This window comes from Symsagittifera roscoffensis, chromosome 5 (genome assembly GCF_963678635.1).
Source record: "Symsagittifera roscoffensis chromosome 5, txSymRosc1.1, whole genome shotgun sequence".
Classification (NCBI taxonomy): domain Eukaryota; kingdom Metazoa; phylum Xenacoelomorpha; order Acoela; family Convolutidae; genus Symsagittifera; species Symsagittifera roscoffensis.
In genome coordinates, this window is record NC_087066.1 from 18,414,904 (window position 1) to 18,440,574 (window position 25,671).

General features: G+C 36.9%; 3 protein-coding genes across 3 annotated transcripts; all 3 read left to right on the forward strand.

Annotated features, from left to right (window-relative positions):
• On the forward strand, nt 1–3,555 carry LOC134846632 (transcription initiation factor TFIID subunit 2-like). Its single transcript, XM_063864019.1, has 3 exons — nt 1–393; nt 2,221–2,946; nt 3,281–3,555. Exons 1-3 carry the CDS (start codon nt 75–77, stop codon nt 3,553–3,555), a joined length of 1,320 nt encoding a protein of 439 aa, XP_063720089.1. The 5' UTR covers nt 1–74.
• On the forward strand, nt 3,433–25,182 carry LOC134846633 (uncharacterized). The gene is made up of 13 exons (XM_063864020.1): nt 3,433–3,518; nt 3,778–3,981; nt 4,250–4,800; nt 4,960–5,462; nt 5,645–5,920; nt 6,957–7,097; nt 7,301–7,574; nt 7,667–8,036; nt 11,397–15,241; nt 15,338–15,514; nt 15,744–18,306; nt 18,696–18,987; nt 24,578–25,182. Exons 2-13 carry the CDS (start codon nt 3,889–3,891, stop codon nt 24,712–24,714), a joined length of 9,222 nt encoding a protein of 3,073 aa, XP_063720090.1. The 5' UTR covers nt 3,433–3,518; nt 3,778–3,888; the 3' UTR covers nt 24,715–25,182.
• LOC134846859 (glutaredoxin-related protein 5, mitochondrial-like) lies at nt 8,224–11,260 on the forward strand. The gene is made up of 2 exons (XM_063864256.1): nt 8,224–8,531; nt 11,018–11,260. The coding sequence occupies exons 1-2, from the start codon at nt 8,262–8,264 to the stop codon at nt 11,198–11,200; spliced, it is 453 nt and encodes a 150-aa protein (XP_063720326.1). The 5' UTR covers nt 8,224–8,261; the 3' UTR covers nt 11,201–11,260.
• Nucleotides 25,183–25,671: the final 489 nt, after the last annotated feature.

Consider the following 25,671-nt stretch of genomic DNA (forward strand, 5'->3'; position numbering starts at 1 on the left):
TGACATGACAAGTAGTTTTGGCTAAATGTCATCTTCATTGTTAAATAGTTGAACATCTTCTGAACATCTTCACAATGTCTTTTGAAATTAACGAGCCACCCTTTCGCCTTGTCCACCAAACTCTTTGCATCCGGGAGGTCAATTTCGAAAAGCACTCACTCTTCGGTTTTGTAGACATTAATTTAAAAGCGACCAGATTCCCACTGGAGAAAGTGACCTTGAACTGCAGGCACTCCAGATTATACAGAGTTTGTCTCAATGGTTCCAGACAGGTGTCGTTTGACTACAGGGATCCGACTCTTCTGGTATGTCCTGATGATATCAAACAGAGGAACTTGGACTACTTCTGTGGAGCATACATGCAAGCCATTGAAGCTACCAATTTTGACATCGGTTGGTTTATCCTTCTTTAAATTTAATTTGATTTTACATTGCAAGTATTTTCGACCCCAGTTAGAAAAGATGGAAGTTTCAATATTTCATCATTATGCTGAAGGAAATGAAATAAAAAGCTGCAAAAAACTAAGACAGAGCCGTCATGGTTTCACTTTTTATTTCAAATGGGGTAGTAATTCAGTTTTTCAAATATATATCTATATTTATATAAAAATATAAATAAAAATATAAAGTTTTATCTGGTAAGCTTTCCAAGTGGTTCTTTTTCAAAGCTGGATTTTTTAATTTTTTGTTTCAAACAGTTTTTTACTATAATTGAAAGTTGCTCTGTAGTTTGTAAATTTACCAACTCTGATTTTTAATAACTTTTACACTTGCGATCAACTTAGTGTATTATTACGAACCTTCTTTTTCTTCCAACTAACTCGCAAATAAAATGATTCAATAAAAGTGTTAACTTATTTGGAAATTGTCACTGATTGGTGGTTAATAACCTTCCGTGGCTGAGTGGTTAGTGCGTGAGACTTTTAAATTCAAGGGCGCAGGTTCGAATTTTTGTTATTGCCATTTAGAGGGATGCGTGTTTTGTCGTGTTCTCGCAACTGTTTGCGAAGCGAAGCTTCGCCTGTGTAAAAATTTGATTTTTTTCCGGTTAAACGGGTTCGGTTTATGTTATATCGGCTTTGTCAACTGAGTTGCGCAGTTTGAACGGTGAAGTATGTTTTTTTTGTTTCACAGAGATAAAAAAATTTTGTTTCACAGGTCTTAAAAATTATACTTCAAAAATTTTTTCTTGAATGTGTGTGTCTAGTTTCGATTTTGGTTCAACGAGCGTCAACCCAATTTTTTCGCCCTAGTTGCCGTTCGTTCATTGTGTTTCAGTGCTTGTTAATGCTGTTTATGAACATCGTTTGAGACAAGGATATGACTTTCTTCTTTTTCTTTTCAATATCTTGTAATTACACTAGCGGTCAGCTTAGTGTTTTATTACGAACATTCTTTTTCTCTACCCTTTCGCAAATAAAAGTGTTCATTAAAAGTGTTCACTTATTTGGAAAAATTCACTAGCATTGGTGAATGCATAGCATATGTTCTCTGCTTTACTTGTGGCTAGTGTTTGGTGCGTATTAAGCGCCCGTAGCTTAGTATGTATTGCGTGAGAATCTTAATCTCTCGGTCGCAGGATCGCATCTCAGACGTTGTCGATTGTTTTTGCTAATTCGAGGCTTATTTCTAGTGTCTCTATTTGCGTTTTATAGAGATGCTTTTTGTCGTGTTCCTGCTATTGTTTGCCAAGCGAAGTTTAGCCTCTGTGTTCAATATTCTAATTGTATCGCTGGTCAATTTAAGTCGCTGAGTTTCAAGAGTGAATTGTTTATAATGATGTTGCCTAGTCAAGGAAGGTTGGGTAGGTTGTCGTTGTTGTTTTAAGCCCCGAGGAGGGATAGGTCAAAATAAAAAAAATTATAGCTAGAATATTTTATGTGTACAGTTTCGTTTTCGGCATAACAGGGGTTGACCCTAGTTTTTGCGTCTTAGTTGACGCTCGGCCATTGATTCGGTAAGGCTTTTAATGAACATCGTTCAAGAGAGGTATGATAGTTTTGTAGAAACATCTTTTCGGAATTTTTTCACGCTATTTTTTCAGCTTAATTTTGTTGAGGAAAAGACGTCCTTGTTTTTTTTGTCTTTTCGATATCTTGCGATGCATTGTTTTCATTGTATCGCAAGTGTTGCGATGCTCTGCATAGCCTCTCTGTCCACGTGGGTGATTGTTGGAAAAATTTGATTGAACCGATTGCAGACGAAAAGAGTTTGTTTTAGGGAATGGAGAGCTGAGCTTTACAGTACCGTACGATATGCGCGCTGAAGTCGAACGATCTGAAGAATTGGCAGTCAGAATTGAATTTTCATTAGAGTCGAAAAACGCAGGAGTTCACTTCGTCAATTCGCCTTCTTTAGTACCTAAGCAGACCAACAAACCCACTTGTGAAAACAAACAGCGAATTATAAGACATAAACATATGTTTACGTATTATTACGAAAACTGTAATAAGCTGTGGTTCCCACATGTTGACTCGCCTCTAATGCCTTGTACGTGGAGAGTCGAAGTCACGGTTCCAAATGACCTTTTAGCGATATGTTCTGGCGAACTTTTAGACGTCGTTGAATACGAATCGGGTAACCTTTTGACCTTCATTTATCATGTTGACATCCCAGTTTGTGCGAATAAAATCGGAATTGTAGTTGGAGATTTTGAAATGATGCCGGATCAGAAATCGTCGGAGATCACACATTTTTGTTCGCCAGGACTGAGCGCGGCGTTGACCAGCACAGTGGAAAATGTTGTTGATTGTATTGAGTTCCTAGAGCAACATCTAAGTTCGAGATTGCCTTTTCAGCAGTTTAAAACTGTTTTTGTCGAAGAAGCGTTTACGCAGTGTTTGCCGTTCGCAGGAATGTGTATTGGTAGCGTTGCGCTGTTGCACACGGAGAAGATAATAGACCAAGTACCGCATACTTTGAGGAAATTTACTACTCCTATCAGAAGTTTCGCACTGAAAAAATTGATTCTTTTTTTTTTTTTAAATTTTTTTTGTTCAATTCAGTGTCGTTTTTAATAAGTGGTGAGATTCGGGAATTATACGATAGCGTAGATATTAAGTAAGTGAGGCATGATTGACAACATGTGTAAATTTTGTTTCAACATTTTGCACAATATTTCTATTTAAAAAAAAAACTTTTTTGCCAAACAAGCGCTAAATAAAATATCCAAAATAAGTTTTCGTTAAATTGGTTTGATCAACTTTGTTTTATAACATGGATCTAGACCATCTTTGAATTGAAAAGTTAGAAGAACATTTGAAGATGTGATGACTTTAAGAGGACGAGTTGAATATAAATCGAGTAGTAAATTCCACCTCTCACATCTCTTCATCACCGCTTAGGCTTCTGGGGCATGCAATCGCCTCCCAGTTTTTCGGCTGCTTCATTGCATCGGCTAGCTGGAGTGACTCGTGGACTGTCTTCGGAATCAGCAAGTACATCGCTGCCCAGTTTGAGAAGGAGATATTCGGACTGAATGAGTATCTGTACTCTGTCAGGGAAACCATCAGAAAGGTGTTCGTTTCTATTAACTTTTCGGAAAACTCTACGTAAAACGTTACAAATGTTTTAAAACATTGAAAACCTTTAACTTTAATGCTCACAGGAAACGACTGTATTGCCTTTTGCGTAAATTATTGAGCAAAAAAAATCTTTTTTTTTTTAAATGATCTGGATTATCGTTATATCTTGTCTAGATATCTCCAAGGGTCATTTTCAACATTGATATGTGGTTAAGTGTAAGTTAAAATATTTTAATTCTTAGTCTATATATAGGTGTGTGAATATGAAGAAGCGAATGGAGAAATCATCTTGGACAACAGTTTGGCCCTGTCGAATGGTCATAAGAGTGACAACGTGAATGCGTGCAAATTGTATGCCAACCTTATGTCACCCAGCTACGTGGAGATGATGAAACTCAAAGCTTTTCTTGTGGTTAGACTGGTCGGAGAGAATATTGGACCTGAAATACTTACACAGGTAGAAATTCATCATACTTGTTTGCTTCTGGTAGGTGCTAAACGTCCTATTTTTTAGCTAATTAGCTAAGCTAGTTAAGAATTCAAAATTTGCCTGCAAAAAGTGAAAATGGAATCAATAGCTAGTAATAAAGCATAGATACTATGGTTCCAATGAGGGTTTTCTATAAAAATTGTTATATTTTGTAGTTTGATTGCTCTCATTGCCTCAAGTTGTTCAAATGTTTTCGACCATAACTGCAAATCTTTTCTGAATCATTACATTTCAGGTAATCAACAAGATGATATCTCTTGCTATAAATGTCTCCAAACAGGCATGTACTTCCTGGAGCAGCATGCAAATATCGACAAACTCTCTTCTTAACAGCGTCAGTTCCCTCTGCGGAAAAGACTTGAACGAACTCATGAACATGTGGGTCTTCAAAGGAGGCCATCCGCAGTTTACTGTTTCTTTTGATTTCAACCGGAAGCGAAATTGCGTGGAACTGGTTATGAAACAACACGATGTAACCCTGGCTAAGAAAGGTCTAACTCGCTACGTGGGTCCAGTTACAGTTTCAATTCAGGAGCTAGATGGACCTTTTACACACTCTCTAGTTTGCGAAGATCTGGTGTCCAAGCATGACATATCGTGTCATTCGAAGAACAGGAGGATCAAGAAACGCAAGATACCGATGGCGTATGGCGAAGAGATTGATATCGACTTCAAGAATTTAGATCAGGACATGCCAGTCTTGTGGCTGAGGTTCGATCCCCAGATGGAGCTGATTTGTCATGTGAAAATGAATATGCCTGATGTTCTGTGGCAGCTGATGCTTAGGTGAGATCTTAAATTTTTTCTTGAAATGTTTTATTGGAATATAATATATATCTTTTGAATTCAAATTGCCTTTTCCAATGCTTCTTCCATGTTCCAATTGATTTGTTTTTTTTTGAAGTTTTAAGTATTTTTTTCTGAAAAAATTGTTGATACTTCTAGGTACGAAAGAGTTGCTTTAGCGCAATTTGATGCAGTCGAAAACTTGAAGAAATTCGAGAGCCCAGAAAGTCGACAAGCTCTCGTTTTCACAATCGAACAAGTCAACTTTTTCTACCGAGTTCGAATAGCTGCATTCGAGTCCCTAGTTTTCATGGCAACTAAATGTGCGGCAACATGGCAAGCTACTCAAATGTTAATTGATATTGGGCGTAGTATGTTTTCATCGGGCGCGTGCAATGACATAGTGCAAAGCAATGATTTCACGAACTTGGAAGAATACTTCATGCAAAAAGAGTTTATAAAATCTCTTGGCAATTACAGAAACGTGCAGAAATTCTGCCCCGATGAAATTGTTTCATTTATCTTGAGCTGGCTTAAGTTCAATGATAATAGAAGAAACGCATACTCGGATGCAATGTACAAGGCTAATTTGATTGATGCACTCTCCGAGACAATTTCGCCCAGCACGACCATTGTAACTTCGCCCGATATGCTAACACCAGGTGCGTTTTGCGTAGATTTGAATTTATGGTTTTCATTGAGACTTCGTCAAAGATATCAAGTCCCGGCAAATAAAAGTTGCACTTTTTTGTCGATTTTCTGATTTTCAAGAGTTTAAGGCGATTGTTTTTGACTTTCATGGCTTCAAGCTTTTTTTGTTAAGGATGATGCTAATTTGTTACAGAAATGAAGCTGATCGTGGAAGAACTAGTCCGGTATCTCAACATAGACAAACTGGTCCCCTCCTACAAACTATCGGTGACAGTCAGTTGTTTGAAAGCAATGAGGAATCTACAGAGGAACGGACACATTCCAAATGACCCCACCCTGTTCAAGAGCTACTGCAGTGAACACCAGTTTGTAGATGTGAGACTGGCGGCGATTGAATCGCTGATTGATTTCACGAGGGACGATGCCAACAGCTATATTCTGTCGTTCTTGTTGGATATCATTGAAAATGGTACGCAATCTTCTACCTTGAGTCTGTCGATTGAAATGAAAAGAGCTGTAATTTTAAGATATATTAGATTGACTGACTATGTTATGATGAAGGGTTCATCTTTCGACAGTCTAATAGCGATTACAACATTCAACTGTAGAAGTTCTTGCTTCTATGCTTGATTATATTCTGTTTCGATGATACATAACAGTTTCGGTGGCAGATTCAGGTTAAATAGCTGGATCGCTCTTTGTTATAACTTTGGAACAGTTATTGATTTTCCGGGTTGATTTTTATCCATGAAATAAGCAAGGGTATTACAATCGGGTACTAGACTTTTTTCCCGTAAACAACCTTGTCCACAAAATCTTCACTTCTTATAGAGGATCTTCACTTCTACAGGATCTTTCAAATTTAAATAAAGCTAATATCACTTAAGTAGAAATTAGTTCAAGCCGGTTTCCTTTCTAATTATCTTTGCTATAATTTTTAAAATTAATATTTTCTAATTGCTATAAGTTCTAAAATGTCCTATATTTTTTTGGGCTCGTGGTTTTCGTCCTAGTTTCTTTCGGCTCATTTTCCGTTTTTTAACGCTTTTTTTTCTATCTGATAGGTTTTTAGTGGTTTAATTTTTAAAGCATGGCTTCTGTTCCAATGTAAACCGTTTTTACTATAACTGAGTTTCACAAATTTACCCCATGTCTGATTTTTTTTTTTTCATTTTTTTTACTTATTCAAACAGTTTCAGTTTATGTTATATCGACTTTGTCAATTTATTTTGCGTTATTTCGAGGTTTGGTTTTCCGCTCAACAGGTCTCGACCCAAAGTTTCTCGTCTTCGTTGCCACTCGGTAATTTCTTTCTAGTTTTTAGGGGCTGTTAATGAACTTCAACCGATACAAAATTTTTCAAATAATTTTTTTCAACTTCAGAACTTCTTTTGACTTGTCTTTTTTTCATTCACTGTTTTGTACCGCAATGTGTGATTTGCATCGCAAGTCTATGTTTAAATTACCCTTCACCTTTTCTAATATTGATGATTTTTTTGCCTCAGATCGGGATGTGTATGTGCGACACTGTACTCTGCAGATGTTGTGTGCCAGTCCACCCTTCAACCGAGCGGATGCCAACCCACTTAACACGGAAAGCACCGTAGACAGATTGTGGACCCTTGTCAATAAAATCGCAGTAGGAGGTGTGTCTTTTCTTATTTTACCAGCGTTAATGACAGTATTTGATGTGATTTTGAATAAATTTGCTGAGTAAAACAAAAATTGCACAATACATCTCGATTTTTGAAAGAAACGCAATTAATGGTAGTCGAAATATAATTATAAGGGTAGCTGTTTTATTGCTGAAATTGCGTCGAACTCAATCGTAATTTTTTTCCTACTCTAGACTCGAGATTGAGATGCAGTGCAATAGAATTCTACCATGCTCTTTACGGCAGAGGGAGACCGTACTGTCTGCCCAAGCCACAGCTAGGTGTGGTTGTAAATCTACGCGAGAAGAGAGCTGATGTCACAAGAGGAGAAATGCCACAGTTGACAGGTATGGATCAACATGACCATGACATGGACCAGTCTATGGATACTTCGATCGAGTCGCTGAATGTAACTGTAACAAGCAGTGAGCAATCTCAAACGACACACGGACACAGAGGTGATTCTAGGTTAGTGATGGTGTTTTCATATACTTTTCGTATGTTGCGTAACAGAAACAGAACCATTAAAAATCTAATTTGAATACTTATTTATTCGATAGGAATGTTTCGCTCAATCCATCTGCTTCTTTCAATCCTTTTCCAACCGAAGAGGAAGATGAGTCAGACCTAAGAATACAAACCCTAGACGTACATGCTTCAGGCAGAGCAGACTTAGATGAAGACAGTCAGTTCTTCGCCACTAATCCAAACATCGAAAATGTCACTGACGAGGAGTTTCTTTCCAACCGAGAGCCAATGTACCTCCCACCTTTCTCCGCTTCCTCGAGTAGCTCGACAAAAGGAGGCAAAAAGAGGAATAAAAAGGAAAAAGAGAAGAAACGCGGTCGCAAGAAAAAAGACGCGGACAGTGTTGCTAGTGATAGAAAAAGTGCAAATTTTAGACTTTCGCCACCCAGTAGTGACGATTCTGATTGATTTTATAATCTTCAAACTCAATAGAAACTTTGTTCTTATGTTGAAATTTGCGTTATGAAATATATTTAATAAATTAGTTTCAGGTCTGATCGAAGAAGAAAAAATAATTGTTTCAACTAGGATCTTGATATTTATAACTTTGAGTTTGCTTGTTTGTAAATCTTTATTTTGTTGCAGATTTGAATGTGTGATTCTTGGCATTGAGAAAACAAAATAATTATGTCTGTATTACGTAATCTGACTCGTAATTACACAATTGCCTCAACTTTTCTCATCCCTCTAAGAGCATGCTCAACATCAGCGCTCTCCAGCGAACTACGACAGAGGTTGTCTGATATGGTTGCAGCGAAAGATATAGTAATTTTCATGAAAGGAGTGCCTACGGCGCCTCAGTGTGGTTTCAGTAATGCTGTCGTACAGATTTTAAAGATGCACGGAGTTGAGGATTACAATGCGCATAATGTTCTGGAAGAAAATGAAATCAGAGAAGTACGTTTGAAACGATTTTGTTATAGTCCCGACCACTGTAAGTGTGGAGGACTGTCTTCGGTGCTTCAGTTTTTTGTACTTTTTTTCTTTGTTTTACACTCTAAATCACGATACACTCTAAATCACGATTGTGAGTTGTCATTCGAACGGCATCAGGAAATTTCAAGAAGCTTCGATTTTTGGTCTAATTTTCTATGGGCAAATAAAGCGAGGGAGCAGGCTAAAAATAGGAGGATAAGCTTTTGTTTGAGCCGTGAAAATTTACCACAGGAAAATTACCCTTCGAAATTTTTAGCGCTTTGCTTGAAATAAATAGTTTGAGAAAAGAATTTAGTTTTTTTTGTGTTGATTTTTTGGTGTTGATTTTTTGTTTTGCTATCAATTTTTGGGCAAAAACTGCGTCGAATATACCGAATTTACTGTGAAAATCGAATATGTCTTAAGTTCTAGGTTTTCTTTCAGATCTTCTCTCCACTACGGACAAACGAGAAAACTATATGGAAAAATAGACACAGTTTTTTTGTTTCCGTTTTTTTAAGAGTAATATAGGTCTTGCTGATTTTTGTTGTCTTAAATCAAGAAATTTGTTAACGCTCAATTTTGAATTTTCGGGGTTTGACTTGTGATTTCATTTTAATTTCAGTGCATTTCTATTGTTAAATGGAAGGTAAACTCCCCTATCGAACAAAAAACGAGTAAAGGCCACAAAAAACGTGATTGACTTCAAATTTCCAAAATGGAATTTAATTTTATGATTTCCCAGTGGAATAAAAGTTTTACCTATTGATCCAGTTTTCTCAAATTGGGTTAGTTTCAACAGAAAATTGTCTATCATAAATTGTTCTGCAATTTATGCTAATTCAAAGAGCTTTAAGGCCATCTAATTTTTAATTCGAAATACAAAATTGAAGATTTTTGAGAGAAAAAAAAACAAGTCGGTTTTTTTTTCAGTTTCCTTGCGTTCATTACTATTTTTCAACTGTCAGTTGGCTATGTTTATGATTGTGCAACTGACTATCCTTGCTACATCAGCATTTGGTTTTTACTAGAGTTTCAAATCTGTAGAATAAAACATTGTTTCTATGTGATGTCAGATGTTTTTGTTTGAGTTGCTCAAAGCCTCTTCAAATCAGCAGCTCATGTTTTTTTTTCAGTGAAGGTGGTTTTTGTTAGTTTTTTCTTCTGTTGATTCAATCGTTACAGCAGCTTTTTTTGGTGTTCAAAACATTATTTTAACTGAAACGATAATGTAAATTGTAAAGTTTGCTGTAGCTATGTTTTTATCAGCTACTTAAAAAAGTTTATAGTTATGTTTTTTAATTTTTTTCTGGCTGAATAATCAATTATCATTGTTTCGCAGTTATTTATTTTGTTCAATACTTGGTTTTTTTAGTTTATTTGTGGGGAGCGGCGGTGAAGTGGCTACGCCTCCTCCTGCAATTTAGCTCAATCGAAAGGTCGGATGTTCGAGGCCCACAATGATCCGTGCTTGTTGCTTGAGGGTGAGGCAACTTTATCCAGCCTAGAAAAGAAAAGAAAAAAATTTCAAGTAGGTCTTAGCAGGCGCACAACAGCGGTTTGCCGTGATGAGTTGTACAGCTCGTCTGTTGGTCCTTTTCTCCGTGGATAAATGGTCTTTAAAATGGAGGGCAAATTTTACTATCTTTTAACACAATTTACGATAGCTTGAAAATTTTGGCTCGCTCTTTAATTGTATTTCATTTTTTAGCGTATTTGGTTTTTAATTTTGGTGACCAAAAGTAGATTGTTTTAGATTCTCAGTGGAAATAAAAACGGAATTCTCTAGTTTTCCCGAGCTATTTTGATTTAAAACGTGTCAACCGAAAAGATTTTAGTAATTCAAAGATTCTGCAGATTTCCTTAACGTTTTTTAATCTGTCTATGTTTCTTTGCTGAATTTTCGACGATTTTTTTTCCTTAAGCTTGTAGGGACCTATTAGCCTCTTTTTGCATTCTCCTCGAATTTTTCTGCGATCGAGTGTGGCTGTCGTTCAAAGCGCCTAGTTTCATATCAGAAACAAGGATAGCCGGTTGCTGTGAAAATAGCACTATGTTTTGACAATCTTTATCGTTGCAAAAAAATCAACTCCTAAAAAAATCTAATTTCTTTTGAGTGGATGTGAGTGGAAAATAAGGGCGTCGTTAAAAGGAAATAGTTTCATAAGGATTCTGACGACGAGTTTTTTTTCGACTTTGATACAAATTTTGGTATCCGAATCCTATTTTTTGTATTATTATCCCAATCACCACCAATAGGGCTCCAGTATTATTATATTAAACTTGGTTTCATATTAGCTTTGTTTGAGTTTGTCAAAGTCAGCCGGAAAAATTACCCTTCGCCATATTTCCTTCCCACTTCGTTCAGCTGCTAGAGGCTTTTCTTTTCAATTCTTTCTGTTCCTGAACAGCCCTCTGCTATGCCTCTTTTATCAGACATTTCAATGATTGACAATAATTGATTTCAGGGCGTGAAATCTTTTTCAAACTGGCCAACCATCCCACAAGTCTACTTTAAAGGAGAGTTTATTGGAGGATGTGACGTTCTTCTTCAGATGCATCAATCGGGCGATATTGTGGAGGAACTTCAAAAACTGGGCATCAAATCTAAACTTTTAACGCAAGCAGAAAATGAAGCGAAGAAAGACTGAATAACTAAAAGCATCCACCCTTTCCTTGCCTATAAACTGAATGTAAAATATTTTTTATTGGACTTTTTATGAACAGTGGAAACCTACTACAATAATTATGAACCTTGAATTTTCAGTCCTAAGGTCATTTTTTCTTCAGATGTCTATGTTCGCATCATTTGTCTGGGCCTGAGGTTATATAGACCACAGTGGATGAAATGTGACCTTGTATTACAGAGCCATTAAAATTTCCAAATTGTTGGTGCTATCTTGGTACCTAAAACCGCCACTCGGGATCATTAAAATGGATTGGTTGGATGTATGTTTCTTATGCCTTTTGGGTTTTCTCCTGCTGTGGTTCTTCGAGAAACTCTGCGTGTGGGGAACTTATTTTGTCTCTAGAGGAAAAATTACAATTGATAAAATCAATTTGAGAGGAGTTCATAATGTTCAAATTACACTCAAATCGTTACACCTTGTTGCCAATCATATCACGATAAGTTACAGAAAGCGTACGTTTATCTTCATTATCGATGGTTTAAACATCACTTATCATCCGTTAATAGCTGCCACCTCTGTAAAGAAATTGAAAGCAGGGTCCAAAAACCCACAAGAATTGCGCAATGTTTATTTACCTTCAGCTTTGTATTATATTTTCAAATTCATTCAGTTCGAAATTACTAATATTAAAATATCACATATTGCTCGCTCAATTACTGTTAATCTGCAACATGTCATTTTGAGAGAAGAGAAAAATGAAAGTCCCCCCAACAATTGGTTTAAAATTGTGTTCACAATTCGATCGATTAGAATCTCGAAAATCGTGGCTGCATGTTCGGATCCTACAAACGTTTTCACGTGTTTCGAATTGTCCCTTTTGTCAATTTTTGACAAGGAGTGCTTCTCATTTTCCACGAAATATAAATTATCTTCAATGAATTTTGATATCAAGGAGCCTTTAATTAGTCTAAATAGTATCTTAAATGTCAAAAGCGAAGCTTCATTGTATAACTCCAATGGCTTGAAGCCCAAATTTAAACTCTCACCAGAATTGTTAATCGCATTTTTTCATCATAACTTTATCAGACAATTGTGTAAGACGTCAAAACTGCCCCCTGTTGTTACCTTTAACATTCATTGCTTCAAATTGGAAGATATTTTCCCAGATATTGAAAGTTCTCTCTGTACGTTCTCGTACATGCAAGCAACGGTTACTATTATTGACAAGCAAACTATCCACTGCAACTGTGTAATTCCACAGTTTGAGTGCCATTTTGTGGAGAAAAGCGTGAGCACGTTGCTAATTCAGAGTTTCAATTTGATCTTAGACTTGAAACCGCGTTCAGTGTCGGCACGACTTGGTTTCGCGGAATTAGACTCGCAACTCCATATACACCCGGACGAAGATTCGATTCCACTTATAGACTTAATCCCGGTTTCTCTCGAGTGTTCGCACTCAATGGAAGTTTCAGCTGAAATTTCTATTTCAGAAAAGAGTTATACCTTGTTAGATCCTTGTAATAAATATTCGAAGCAAGAGTTCCAGAATCTGGACTTAGATACGAAATTAAGTTTTGAAGGGTTCATAAGTGACTTCAATGTTACTACTTACGGTTCGTCGGAGAGTTCGCCCCATTTTTGCCTTAAAGAGTTTCGATTTTTACTCAATGGGGGTGGTTTTCATTTCACTTACTGTTTGTACATCGATGTGATCAAAATATGCAGTGCTCCGTTTGTCATCGACGCTTTCGTTCAAAGTGTGAAACGACTCATCCCTCGGAAGAGATCGGCCTCCAATGTGAGTTTGATGCGAAATGGATCTTTTAAAGGCGCTGGAGATGAAGAACAAACAAAGGCTGAATCCGAAAAATCTGACTCTCACAGAAAGCTGAAATTCGATAATGAAATAACGTCGATTAATGTAATGAAGTGTATGTTTTTGTCTGACCCAGATCCTGGGATTAGGAAAGTTCATAAGGTATCTTTAACAATTACAGAAATTTCTAGAGGTTTCGTGGACTTCGCTGAGTTTAAATTTGCAAATCTTTGCTTGTCCGTTCATCATGACGATCGTGTTGTGAATTTGGCGAATGTGTATCATTTTTCGCTAAAGGAAATTGCATGTCCATGGAAATCAATCGATGTGAAGCTGCGAAATTTTAATTCAGAATGGGAACCGAGCTCTCATATGACAGTATACACCATGGTCAAATGTTACGCATCCCTGAAAAACTCTTTGAAAAGATCGCCCAGTAAAGTATACAAAAACAAACAAAAGCAAGAAACTGGATCACGTGAACAACTTGTAGCGTGGAAAGTTGACTCCAAAATGAGAAAATTGCCACTGATTTCGGTGACATGTAAGACGTTTGGAATACACGCGAAGACTTTGGATCCAAGTGAAGAACAAATAGTCGGAGAGTCTTTTTCGAATACTTTTGAGCTGACGGCGCTGCAATTTTCAGTCTCACCCTCATCTTTGTGTATAAAATGTTCATCGTTTAACGTTTTTTGCGATACAAATAAGATCCGAAATTTGAAATCAAAGTCGAATTTGCTGAACACAATGGATCCGAAAACTCATGTCGATAAAGTGCAAACGTCTCAGGTAGATCCGATTTTCACGTTTTCCGAGTTCTTTCTCCAGTATTCTACAATTTCGTCCGCTTCTACCGTTGATAGAGAAAAATTTAGTCTGTCAACTAAAAACCATGTCATTACCCTAGACGTTGACGAATGCCAAATAAAGTTTCCGAGTGGATATGTTTTTCATAAAAACTTCTCGCAGCTAACATTGGCTCGAAAATGGTTGAAAGCATTACATTATCCGTCATCAAGCAGTAACCCGACTTCTAGCAATGAGTCACCGGTAAACGGTCCAGTCAACTCGGAGTCCAACCCTCCTATTAAAGGTAAATCAAAGTTCGTGTGGCCAGACTTCAATTTTACCTTGAAGTCGTTCAAGATGTCAATCGATGATAGTGTATTCGAGAAACGCCTCAGTGAAAATTACAGGTTGCTTCTTGATGAACAAATCGAACAAATGGATCGAATGTCATATTTCGAAAAGCGTTGGCAAGAGGCTTGTCTAAGTAACCCCCCGGAGTTATGCACAGATGAGGTGTATGAAATGAAAAAGCAACAGTTGCTTGAAATGAACAGCAAGTGTTACATCGATAGATGGAAAAGTTCACGTGATTATTTCAAAGGAGATCAAAACTTGGTTTGTATGACCATGAAAAACTGGCAGATACTATGCTTCGCCGACGAAGAAATGACAGGGCGTGATAACATTATACGACACATGAACGAGTTAGACGGAACGACGACAGTTCCTGAAAGCATCCAATTTAGTGCCCAAGCTTGTCGATTAGTTTCAGTCAGCTCAGATTTGTTTGAAATAAAAATCCGAGACTACCCAGATCCAATGTATACAGTTGCAAATGGAAACATTTCGGGAAAATTTTTAGTAGCTATTCCGCGACCCGAAAATTCATTTTCTTTCACAGACTATTCCCTTGGTAATCAATTTGAAGCAGCTAGGTTGAAGAGAAATCCTGGAAGTCAGAAATGGTTTCATAACCTCACCATGACCTCTGATGCAGTGACCTTTAATTGGGGTCAAAATCGTGATCCGGGTTGGAATGAAGTTAGCCATGGAATGTCTTTGATCAACAAACCCTCCGCTGATCCGAGCCCATCATTGCCTTTTTGGGACAAAGCACGCCTTAAATGCCAAGGAAAATTCCATTGTTATTACAAGTCACTTGAAATTACGTGGCTGTGTACGTTAGACCCTTACAAACAGTCGGAGAAACTAAGACTCCTGTGGAACAACGTATGTTACGACTGGGTTCCGAATAATCAGATTTTATCAGGAGATCTGAAAGTGGTTATTCAAACGTGCAGCAAGGCGCCATTAACCTTTATACATGCACCTAGAACCAAGATGTCATGGAACTTTGTGTATCATTGTTTGGGGAACCCGTATGCCCATCATGCTGTTATGTTCAAGCCTCAAAATATTTACTTAGATGACTACGACACCTACTCAAGATTCAGGTAATGATGTTCATGGAACGCGGTGTTGTTGCCGAAACATTTTGGCAACCACAATTTGTGGGCTTGAAAATTAACTGTCTCGAAAATCTCGTTTAGATCACAGAGCTTTGATGTTACCTTCTCAATTTCAATTCGACCCTCTACTGGAGGTGAGCCAATGACTGCAGTGAATGATGAAGCGCTGTTGACGAGTGACTTGCCTTCAGGCACTGCCAAAATTGACATGTTCAGCTCAACTTTCAACTGGTGCCACCAATTTGGAAAGCTTTTGGGGTACGCAGTTTTGAAGTGTAGTAGTCCTGATGTATATCAAATATTGATCGCGCAATAATTTAAAATCACTTTTGTTGGACTGAGTTATTGCTAGAAGAAAATCATTGCTCCCTAGGCTGGCAGAAAGGCTTGGCAAGGTTTTTTCGGAAAGATATTGAATCGTTTTTTTAGTTCCCGTAAATGTTAGCCCTCGAATTGCTTTGGTTCCATGTAGTTCATTGTTTTCTAGGACGACTGGCCGTCCCATTAAAAGAGGAGCATACTACAAAAATGTCAGAACCAAAAAGAAAGCCTCTCTGATGCGACATTTCCGTAACCTAGTGACCAAGTTCGACACTCCTGCCATCACCTACAATTACAGGGTGAGCGAAAAGCGAAACAGAGGAGTGACGTGTTACTTCTCGAGTGATTCACGATTGAAAACAGAGCAAAGTTTGTATCTGGAACCTCACAATGACAGACTAATCAGACGACCGGCAACACGATGGGTCACGAGGTCGTTGATATTTGACCTCAACAATGTCTACATCTTCGTCATATCTGATAACTCAGAGACAGAAGATCAGTCATCATTGATGGATATTTATATCAGGGATAAACGTAACACTGAGCCGCCGCGTAAGCTCCATTTCATGTCAATTCAGAGCTTGTCGTACCAGAAAACGGAAATCACGCCGAATACAGTTCGCTCCAGTAATGACTCGGTTGCAGAAGAAATCGTGTACTTGACGCCCATGCATTCTTTGACAGCATCAGGCGTGCATGCTACTTGGAGCAGACGGAACCGGGCGATTATAATGCGACTTTACGACCAGTACTCTTTCAACAAAAGTTTGAGGCAGAATTTGTCATCAGATGCTTTGAAGCCAATTGTAGTTGTAAACACCGAAGACCCGAAATCCAAATGGGACAGGCGGAAGAGTGTATTGCAGCATCCGATTCACAAAATATCCTCAATAGGAACCAGTTCAGAAGAGCTTGATAATTCTGAAGCATCCATAACCGCATCGACGCCATGTAAACAGCAAAATCCGTTCGCAGATCCTTTGTACGAGATCCTCGTGAAAGATATTGACAGCAAACGGTTCTTCGGGTTTAATGAAGAGAAATATATACCCGAAGATGACGAGGATGACAAGATTTCACTGTCAGATGTCAATCAACATAGCTTAAAAGTAGCGATATCCGACATGCAATTGAAGCTTCTCGGTTTCGACACCCCAGGTCTGGTAATAGTGACAGCTTCCGACGCCCAAATTGACAGGTATCAGCACGAGTCCATTTGGTATGAAGACAAACTATACAGTAAGAACTCGCTGATTGTTTCTCTTAATGATATGCAGTATTTTTCCACATTGAGTTATAACGACTTAGTAGCTTGCGAAGAAAACGACGAAACGGTATCGTGGTTGCCTTTGACTGTTGTGAACATTGAGTCGCAGAATCTTTCGAAATCAATGGACGAACAGTCATTCCAAGAGGAAGTCTTGACAGAGGCAATAGGTGCTCTTGTGTCATCTTGTGGATCTTATCGGCTCCAGAGAATCATTAGCAGATGTTGCTGTAATGTCTCTTTAGTAACTGTTAACTCACTCTCAGAAAACGAAAATATGCCTATATACAATGTGCCTTCAAAACAACAAGTGTCCAAAAAAGCGCCAGTTTCGTTATTCAGACTTCATCATAATGATCTATGCATTAGCACTAACTCGTTTCAGTACAGCTTAGTGCTTGACATAGTGAATAACTTAATTTTATACCAAGAAAAATCGAAGAAGATTTCAATTGAAAATCTTAAAATTTTGAGACTTTCAATGCAAGTTAGAGAGTTCGCCGAATTGAAGCTGGCAATTATAAATATTCAGAAACATTTGAGAGAAGGGAATTTTGCTCTGAAAACATTGAAACGCGATAGAGCAGCGGTCGAAGGTAAATTGCAGTCACTTCAAAATTTAGTAGCTTCAAAGTTAGGTTCGGAAATCGACTCGGAAGGCTCACAAAGAATCGAAGAAGAAATTACTCATTGGAGAAAATACGCTTTCGCTCAAGAAGAATCAGTTGAATCTAAGAAAAAAGAATTAGAAGCTTCAGCTCAGAGATTACAGTTAGCGCTGACCTGTTACAAAGAATTGCAGCTTAAGAGTAAAATCCAACTACCATCAAATGATGAAAAACCAGCTGCTGCGAACAAAAAGGAAATCATATTCGCCAAAGCGAAGTGGAGCTTAACTGAAGTTGATGGTCAAATAGGTTTCGCCGATGTTTGCCTGACAAACTTCAAGTATACAAAAATTGCGAGCAGTGATGACAGCCTGGATCACCGTGTCGCTTTAGAAGATGTCGAAGTTAAAAATCTAATCAATAACGACCATTTTGTGGACATTTTACAAACTCATGAAAAGAATGCTAGAAATATGGCAAGTAGTAGTAGCGAATCTTCTATTCAAAACGAAGGTGATGAGCTGAGCCCGGACAATGACAGAGGGATGATTCTAGTTGTCCAGATGAGAGAAAAGCCAGCTGTCGGCGGAATCCAAATCCGCGAACTACTGGATATAAAAATTGCGACATTAAATATTCACTTGACAGAAGCGTTTTGGAAGACTATGAAGCAGTTTTTGTTCCCGGTGGAATCGAAGCGAAAACAGGAGGAGGAAGAATTGCATCAGATGAGGCTCTTGACGACTGCTTTGCCACACGACAAGGCAGGAAGCAAGTTGACCTTGCATAAGTCGGGAAGCAGTTCATACTCGTTGAGTTCGGCACTGGCTTCGAAGAACAAGAAAAAGAAGGTACAAAAACATTTGAAAATGAAATGGATATTGTTAAATATTTATTTGAACTTCTCTCAATAATCAAACCAAATGGATTCAATTTACGTCGATTGTTTCAGCAATATTTTTAGTGCTTGAAGTTTTCTGTAGTCTGCTGGCTAGAGTAGTTTTGACAAAATATGCCGAAATGGCTCTTTTTTAGTTCTTTTAATGAAAAAGGATAGTGACAAGAAAGTTTTCCCCTCTTATTTATTATACTGGCGCTAAATGAACTGTTAGCAAATATTGGGATCTGATCGACCAAAAATGAAATAAGTTTAAAAATTTAAGTTTCTGTGTGCTGTTTTATTTCGTTGCCATATTTGTAAAAAGTCTCAACTTGGAGCTCATTTGATACGTCTTTTTAGGTTAAAAAAGAAGCGAAAGACAGGGACTTTGAGAAGTTATACAGCAGTCACGCAGGCCATGAGTCAATAGATTTAGCTTTTGAAAGAGCGGCGAGGAATTGTTTGTTTGTGGTGATTCGCATCCGGGAGGTACCTATCTATGTGACTTACAGAGGCGACAAGAAAAAGAACATAGAAGACATTCACAACATGCACATCGTGTTGCCTCGAGTGGAGATACATAACATGACTATGACCTGGAGAGATCTGCTCAACCATGTGAGGCGTGAAGTGACGAAGACCATTGTAAAAGGTAAAGATAGTTTTTGTAACTTCGGACCGCCAGTCTGATTTGAACTCCTCGTACATGTTGGATTAATTTGTTTCAACTACCGTATAAGTTTGGGAAACAAAACTGTTCTTTCGAGAGCCAAAAATTGCCTGTGAAAAACCACAGCTAGCTTCTGTACTCCTTGCTTCTTCGAAAGTCAAAACAAAAAAAATAAATACTAGTTTTCTGCTTTACAGCTTTTGAATGATCCAATGACTAACATGATGGTTTATTAACAAAAACCATGAAAGAACAGATACTGAACATACATATTCTTGTAGTTATGAAACCTAAAAGCTCATAATCTACTATCTCTAACACGGGGTGTGTTAGAGATAGTAGATTATCAGCTTTTAGGTTTCATAACTACAAGAATATGTATGTTCAGTATCTGTTGTTTCATGGTTTTTGTTAATAAACCATCATGTTACAGTTATTGGATCATTCAAAAGCTGTCTAGCAGAAAACTAGTATTTATTTTTTTGTTTTGACTTTCGAAGAAGCAAGGAGTACAGAAGCTATCTGTGGTTTTTCACAGGCAATTTTCGGCTCTCGAAAGAACAGTTTTTAATGGTATTAGTGATACAACCCTGATAATATTGATACCATGGCTTTCAAATTAAAAAGACTAGAATTCAATTACGTTTTTCGCGACCTTTACACATTTGCTGATCGATAGTGGAGTCCTCACTATTTCATCGACTCTTAAAAAAAAGAGGAAAATTTCTGATCCACTGCAGTGAGCAGACAATTTTCAAAGAGCACCAAGTTTTCACATCAGTCATGATAAATGGGAGGACAAGAAAAAAAAACCTTTTCTTTAGAAAAATTGTGGGGTTTCAGTCAAGCAAACTCGTCACAAAAATTTTTGCGAAGACCATCGCAAAATTGCTGAAGCAAAATCCAAAAGAAGATTACAAATTGCGAGTTACTAAATTGCATTTATGAATGCACTTAGGAATATATGCACTTTCATCTGATGAAAGTGACGTAAATAGCACTCTCCAAATACGAACGTGGAACTGGAGCAAAAAAGCGCCAATCATAAAATCGATCTAGAAATTCAAAGAGCTTAAAGGGGATCTATTTTTTTCTTTGAAATTCGAAAGTTGAGATTTTTTCAACTAAGTCAGTAATTTTTTTTGTTAACTTGCATTCATTACTCTTTTACAATCTTTGATTGGCTATGTTTGTATTTGAAAAAAGTTGAAGTTCTGCATAAGAGGCTTTTCCCACATTTAAGAAGATAAACTTAATGGATTTTGAAAAAGTCAAATTTTTGATTTTTTTATAGTTTTTTTAATCTTCTTTTTTTTCGAAAACTACCTTGCCAAATCTGAGATAAAGAATTCAATTGAAAGGGCGCGTAATAGTTTTCTCCTTCAAATAAGCAGAGAATTAACTGGGGTAATGCGTAAAATCAGTTTTTTTAGGTATGAAAATTACGCATTTCCGTATCAGTACAATATATGATAAAAATATTAAAAGAGGTACATCCAGCTTTAGATGTACATCCAGTTTTTTTCCTTGAGTTTTGCAACTTTATTGGAGTCAGTAAGTATTAGTAAAATTACAAGCGGTCGTGGAGCAGATGTGAAAACGTGATGCTCCTTGTCTCGAATTTGACATTCAAAATTTTTTCTCAAGGTGTATTTTTAATCTTTTACTTTTCCTTTTTTCACTTTGTTTTGCCTGTTTAGAGCTCATTTTTGCATGTTCCTCACTTTTGTTTGCGAACGCAACTTCGTCTCTGTGTAAACAATAGTAAACAATAGTTTGATGACAAACATTACTAATCATCATCGCAATATGAATCATAGTAGTTAATAATCATAGTAATAAAAAAATCATAATAATATCAAGGATAGCTGTTTAACGAGTAGCACAGAACAAGTAGCACCATAGCCTTCAACAAAAAATAAAAAAAAGTTTTGTCAAATTAGGGTCTTTTTTCTGCGTGGTGTGGTAAAAGCATCGCAACGAAAAAAAATAGAACTTAGGCATGCTCGACAGTCATTGTAAAGTAGGTCATATGGAAAACAGTCTTTGTAGGAAATGGACAAGAAGAACGAAAACTAAATTGTAAAAAAAATTTAAAAACACTTTTTTTAAAATACTTTTAAGTTTTTGATTCCCAAATTTTCGCTAAAAACTTATAGCGCTAATTCCCAAAAGGGCGCTGATTCCCACAATAGCGCTAGTGTTACTTGAGTAAATCTAAAAGTTCACAGCTTAAATTAAGCATGAATAAACTATAGTTTAATCCTGCGCGCTCACCTTCTTAGCGCAAAATATTATTAAAATTTTCCAACCGGTTTTTCTCGGCACAGAGATAATTTCATTATGTCGTTCGAATCACGACTGAATATGCTTTCATGTGATATATCACTCAACCCATTCCGATGATTTTTTGTGGTATCTGCGTGGAAAACAAAAAAAATAAAATACCCGGATACATATTTTCTCCCATTTTTCAAATGGTCGGAACATTAAATACAACAATAATCATTGCGGTTGAGATCAGCACGTGGTATCAAACCGGAATATAGATTTTTTTTCCGGGTTAACAACTTGTTTAACAGGATCACTCGAATCACTTGTATCTTGGTTCATAATGAATTCAAACTTCTATGCGTTACCGGCCTACTGAGCCTGCAGGTAACAAATATGCCTGGGACGTCCAAGCTCCTGGTTTCGGATCTGACTTGAACCTGTTTTTCTTTCAAACGGGAAATTTGCTGCTTTTAATCAAATTGTCGGCGAATTTTTTGTCTATTTAGCTGTTGTCGGCTTAGTTGTTACATCTTGGAATCGTTTTTTGCGGGGCACATTTTTCTTTAATGTTGCTCGTGTTTGGTTTACTTGTACAATGTGTTTTTACTTACCTTGATTTCGTATTTCCTTTGTTTTTTCTCGGCCCGTATCATTTCGGCCTATTTTTTTATCGGTTTAATGACGTAATGATATGGTCGAGAAAACAAAATTGAAAAAGTCCTAAAGGCCATACCGCAAAAACCGAAAGGATTTGAGCAATAAAGTTTGGAGGCCAGATTAACCAGAAATGAATGGACCCCGAGCTAAAGGTAAACAATAATGAGCTTTCAGGTTTCATAACCACAAGAATATGTAAGCTCAGTTACCGTTTTTCACTATTTTTTAATTATAAGAAAATTATATTACAGTCATAAGTCTTTTAAAAGCTGTATGTAAAACATAAATTTCTGATTTTGTTTTATGTTCCGACCTTCGAAAAAATAAGGAATACTGAAGCTAGGTGTGGTTCCTCCAAGTTTCCCCATTGTTTGAATCTCGAAATAACGATTATATTGATACCTTGGCCTGAAAGTTAAAAAGATTTTTCGTTGCTATTGTTATGTCGTAATGTTTGGGGGCTAAAAATTTTTTACATTTAGCACTCATATGTCCCTTTTTTGTGAAAATAGGAATCCCGGTCATTGAAAGTTAGCCAGGTGCTTAATGAGACCTTTCAGCCTGAAACTTCCCAATCAAAAAGATAAAGAAAAGCAATGCAGAAATCAGTGGCCTTAAATCACTTTTGATTACACTAGACAGTGTAATTTTGGTGTGCAACTTTTGGTTGTATTGTTTCTGATATCTTCTTGTTAATCTCCCCAAAATTAGCTATAAATCTTGAAGTTTTCAACGAAAAAGCCCAAGGTTCTCTTTAGATAGTTACACCTTAACGCTATGACAGGCATTGTTGGAATCGAGATTCTTCGAAAAATTTGTTAAAAATGTACGAAGCCGAGCATCGTCTCGTTTCGCTATCAATTCAGCTGGTTTTTAATCGGGATTATTCAGATATAGTTTTGTAAAGAACTATTGAACTGTTGTAAAGAATTATTGATTTTTGGGGTTTTGGTTGCCGAATGTTTCTTTGTTTCACTTGCGAGAGCAAGCGTCTTATAATCGGGATCTAGACTTTTTCCCGTAAACAACATTCTTCTCTTATTTATTTACTTCCTTCTTCTTCAGGTTTTTTCTTTATTCAATTCTTTCATGTTCTGTCCCATTTCGATGTTCCTTCTCTAAGGTCTGGGGTCGAGTGTCTTTCACTATGTATGCGATTGATTTTTTTCGGTAAAACTTGACTTTTCGAACTTCCGTTTGTCTGCTGAAGTTTTGTCGGCGCTTTGCCACCTCACAGATTCTACTGTCCTGCAAGCAACTTTCATTGCAGTTGCAAGTACCAGCGTTGTTCCTTCTAGTTTCACTGGTGTCTGCTCAAAGGTCGTCGGCTATTTGCCCACATAAATGCTTTTTCTTGTGATATAGGCAACTTTCATGGTAGTTGCAAGTGTTAGTGTTGTTCATCGTAGTTTCATGTGGGACTTAAAACCCTAAAGAACTAATTATGAATCTTAATTTTTCGGCTAAACTTGTGCCTGCTCAAAGATTACCGGCTTTGTTTCCTCGCCGCGTGCTTTGTCCATTGCTAATTTATTATTAAAATATCTTATTGGAGTTTTTGTCAATATACACGAAAATATAAATTTTTGGTAGACCTAGTTTCTTCATCATGTTTGACTTGTTCCATTTTTTTCGACTCTTATGTTTGAAAAAAAATTTCAAAACGTTCCAGTCAATTTTTTTTTTCTTAAGCGTGTTTAGCACATTGCTCATTTTAATCAAGGTGGTTCAGAACAAAAAAAAGTTTTTTTTTCAGTTTTGTGATGAGAATTTTGGAAACCTCGAAGTTGCATTTTTAAAAGCAGTCAATATAGTAAGCATAAAAAGCGGTTGGCTGCCCCCATCCTTTTTGGGTCTTTTCGGTTATACTTACCCCCCCTCCCCCCCTTCCCCCACCCCCCCAAAAATTGAAGAAATTTGGCAATTCAAATTTCGAGTTGAAATTGAAAGCGCAAAAGCGAGTGAAACAAACAATTAAATACCACTCGAGTGCAATTAGCAGCTGCTCGATTAGGAAACAAAAGTATATGTCAAAAGCTGCTAATTGCAAGCGAGTGCTATTTAGTTTCACTCGCTTTCGCGGTTTCAATTTCAACTCGAAATTTGAATTGCCAAATTTATTCATTTAGGCGGATAGAACAGAAAATACCCTCCTTTTTTTTTATCGTTGCATTCAATTTTTTTTATTTAATACTTTTGACGTTAACAATCTGTTTAAAGCACCGTAGGTTCGACCTGTAATAGGTTCTTATTCTGACATGTAAAAAGCAAAATTTGAACATAAATCAAATTTGGTTCAAATTAATAGTTTGCTTGAAATTGTATTTATTTGACAGAGTATTGTTCTGGTGAGAGCATTTATTTTTCTCAGTTGCCACTTAGGCTTCCACAGAAAAGGGTCTCTGATCTATATAATCCGTTTTTGTTTTCTTGAATTTTGCCAAGCTTTTTTGCTCCTTGAATGGTTTTCTCAAAAATGTTTGCTTTGATGGTTGCGGCTGCTGCTTCGATCATTGTGTATACTTGTTTGTTTTTTATTTAGCGCTTTTAGGGTGCGAATGGAATGACGTGCAAATATAGTCTATTCTGATTGCTATTATTTAGCTTTATAATCAAAACGGATGTTGTTTTGCTGTTTCAGGTTGGATGCAAGAGAAGCTTCGCCTCGGTGCGTACAGAAATAGCAAGATGTTGACAGATGAAGATCAAGCGGCTCTAATGATAGACAAGGAGAAGCTGCGCAAGCTGAATGAACAGCATCTAAACAAGTCAAAATAATTGCCATAAAACCTCGGGGCTTGATAGTTCTGCTATCATTTTAGAATTAGAGAGGATAATATATTAGATGCGGATCACAAAATAAACCCTGAATAATTTTGTAATTAGTTTTTAAACCAATTCTGATCAATAATTTTGTTTCGGTATTTTATAGATAATTCGTTCAAAAGAAAATTATGTTTTGTTAGCTATTTAAGTTGATTTGTAGAGTAGAAATGATTTATAGACTTAATTTTTGAGCTTGTAAACTCGATTCATTTATGACACGCTGAACTGTTTTGCAATTGAATTTTAGAGTGTCAAAAACTCTAATTTAAATCTCTAATTTTAGTCCGACCACGTAGTGGGGAGGAATTTTGTATTCAGTTGTATTTTCTGCGCAGGTATATCAGGAAATTTTTCAAATATATGTTTTTGAAAAATTTCACAATTAGTTTCCAATATTTTAAGTTTAAATGAACGTTGTGGTTAAAGAAAAGGTTATAAAAGTTGTTCAATGTCAAATTTTTTTTGACGGCTTTGACTGTCTTTTCAATTTCAATTTAACTGGAAGCCAATTCCACTCTAGAATTAGTAAACAGCAAATTGGCGTTTAACAACGTGAATTACTCCTAGTTACCATTTGAATAAGCAAGGGTACCGCAACCAAGTGCTAATTTACAAAAGTGGACCATGAAGTCTTGCTCGTGCTTCAACTCGCTCACTAATAAGTTCAAATTCAATCAACTTTTCAGCGTAATTGGCGTAGAGGTAATACCCATGCTTGAAACGACAAAGCTCTGGATTTCGAGTCCGGTCGAAACCAGTTTTTTTTACTTGTATGCTTTTCTGGGGTATCGTCTGCGTTGACTTTTGTTAGTTTGTTACCGCTGCAGGAGTGTTTTTGAAGGTTCAGTTTTCTTCTTGCATTTGGAAAGCCATTTCTTAAGTCCCAGAGATCGTGGTAATTAAGTTGAT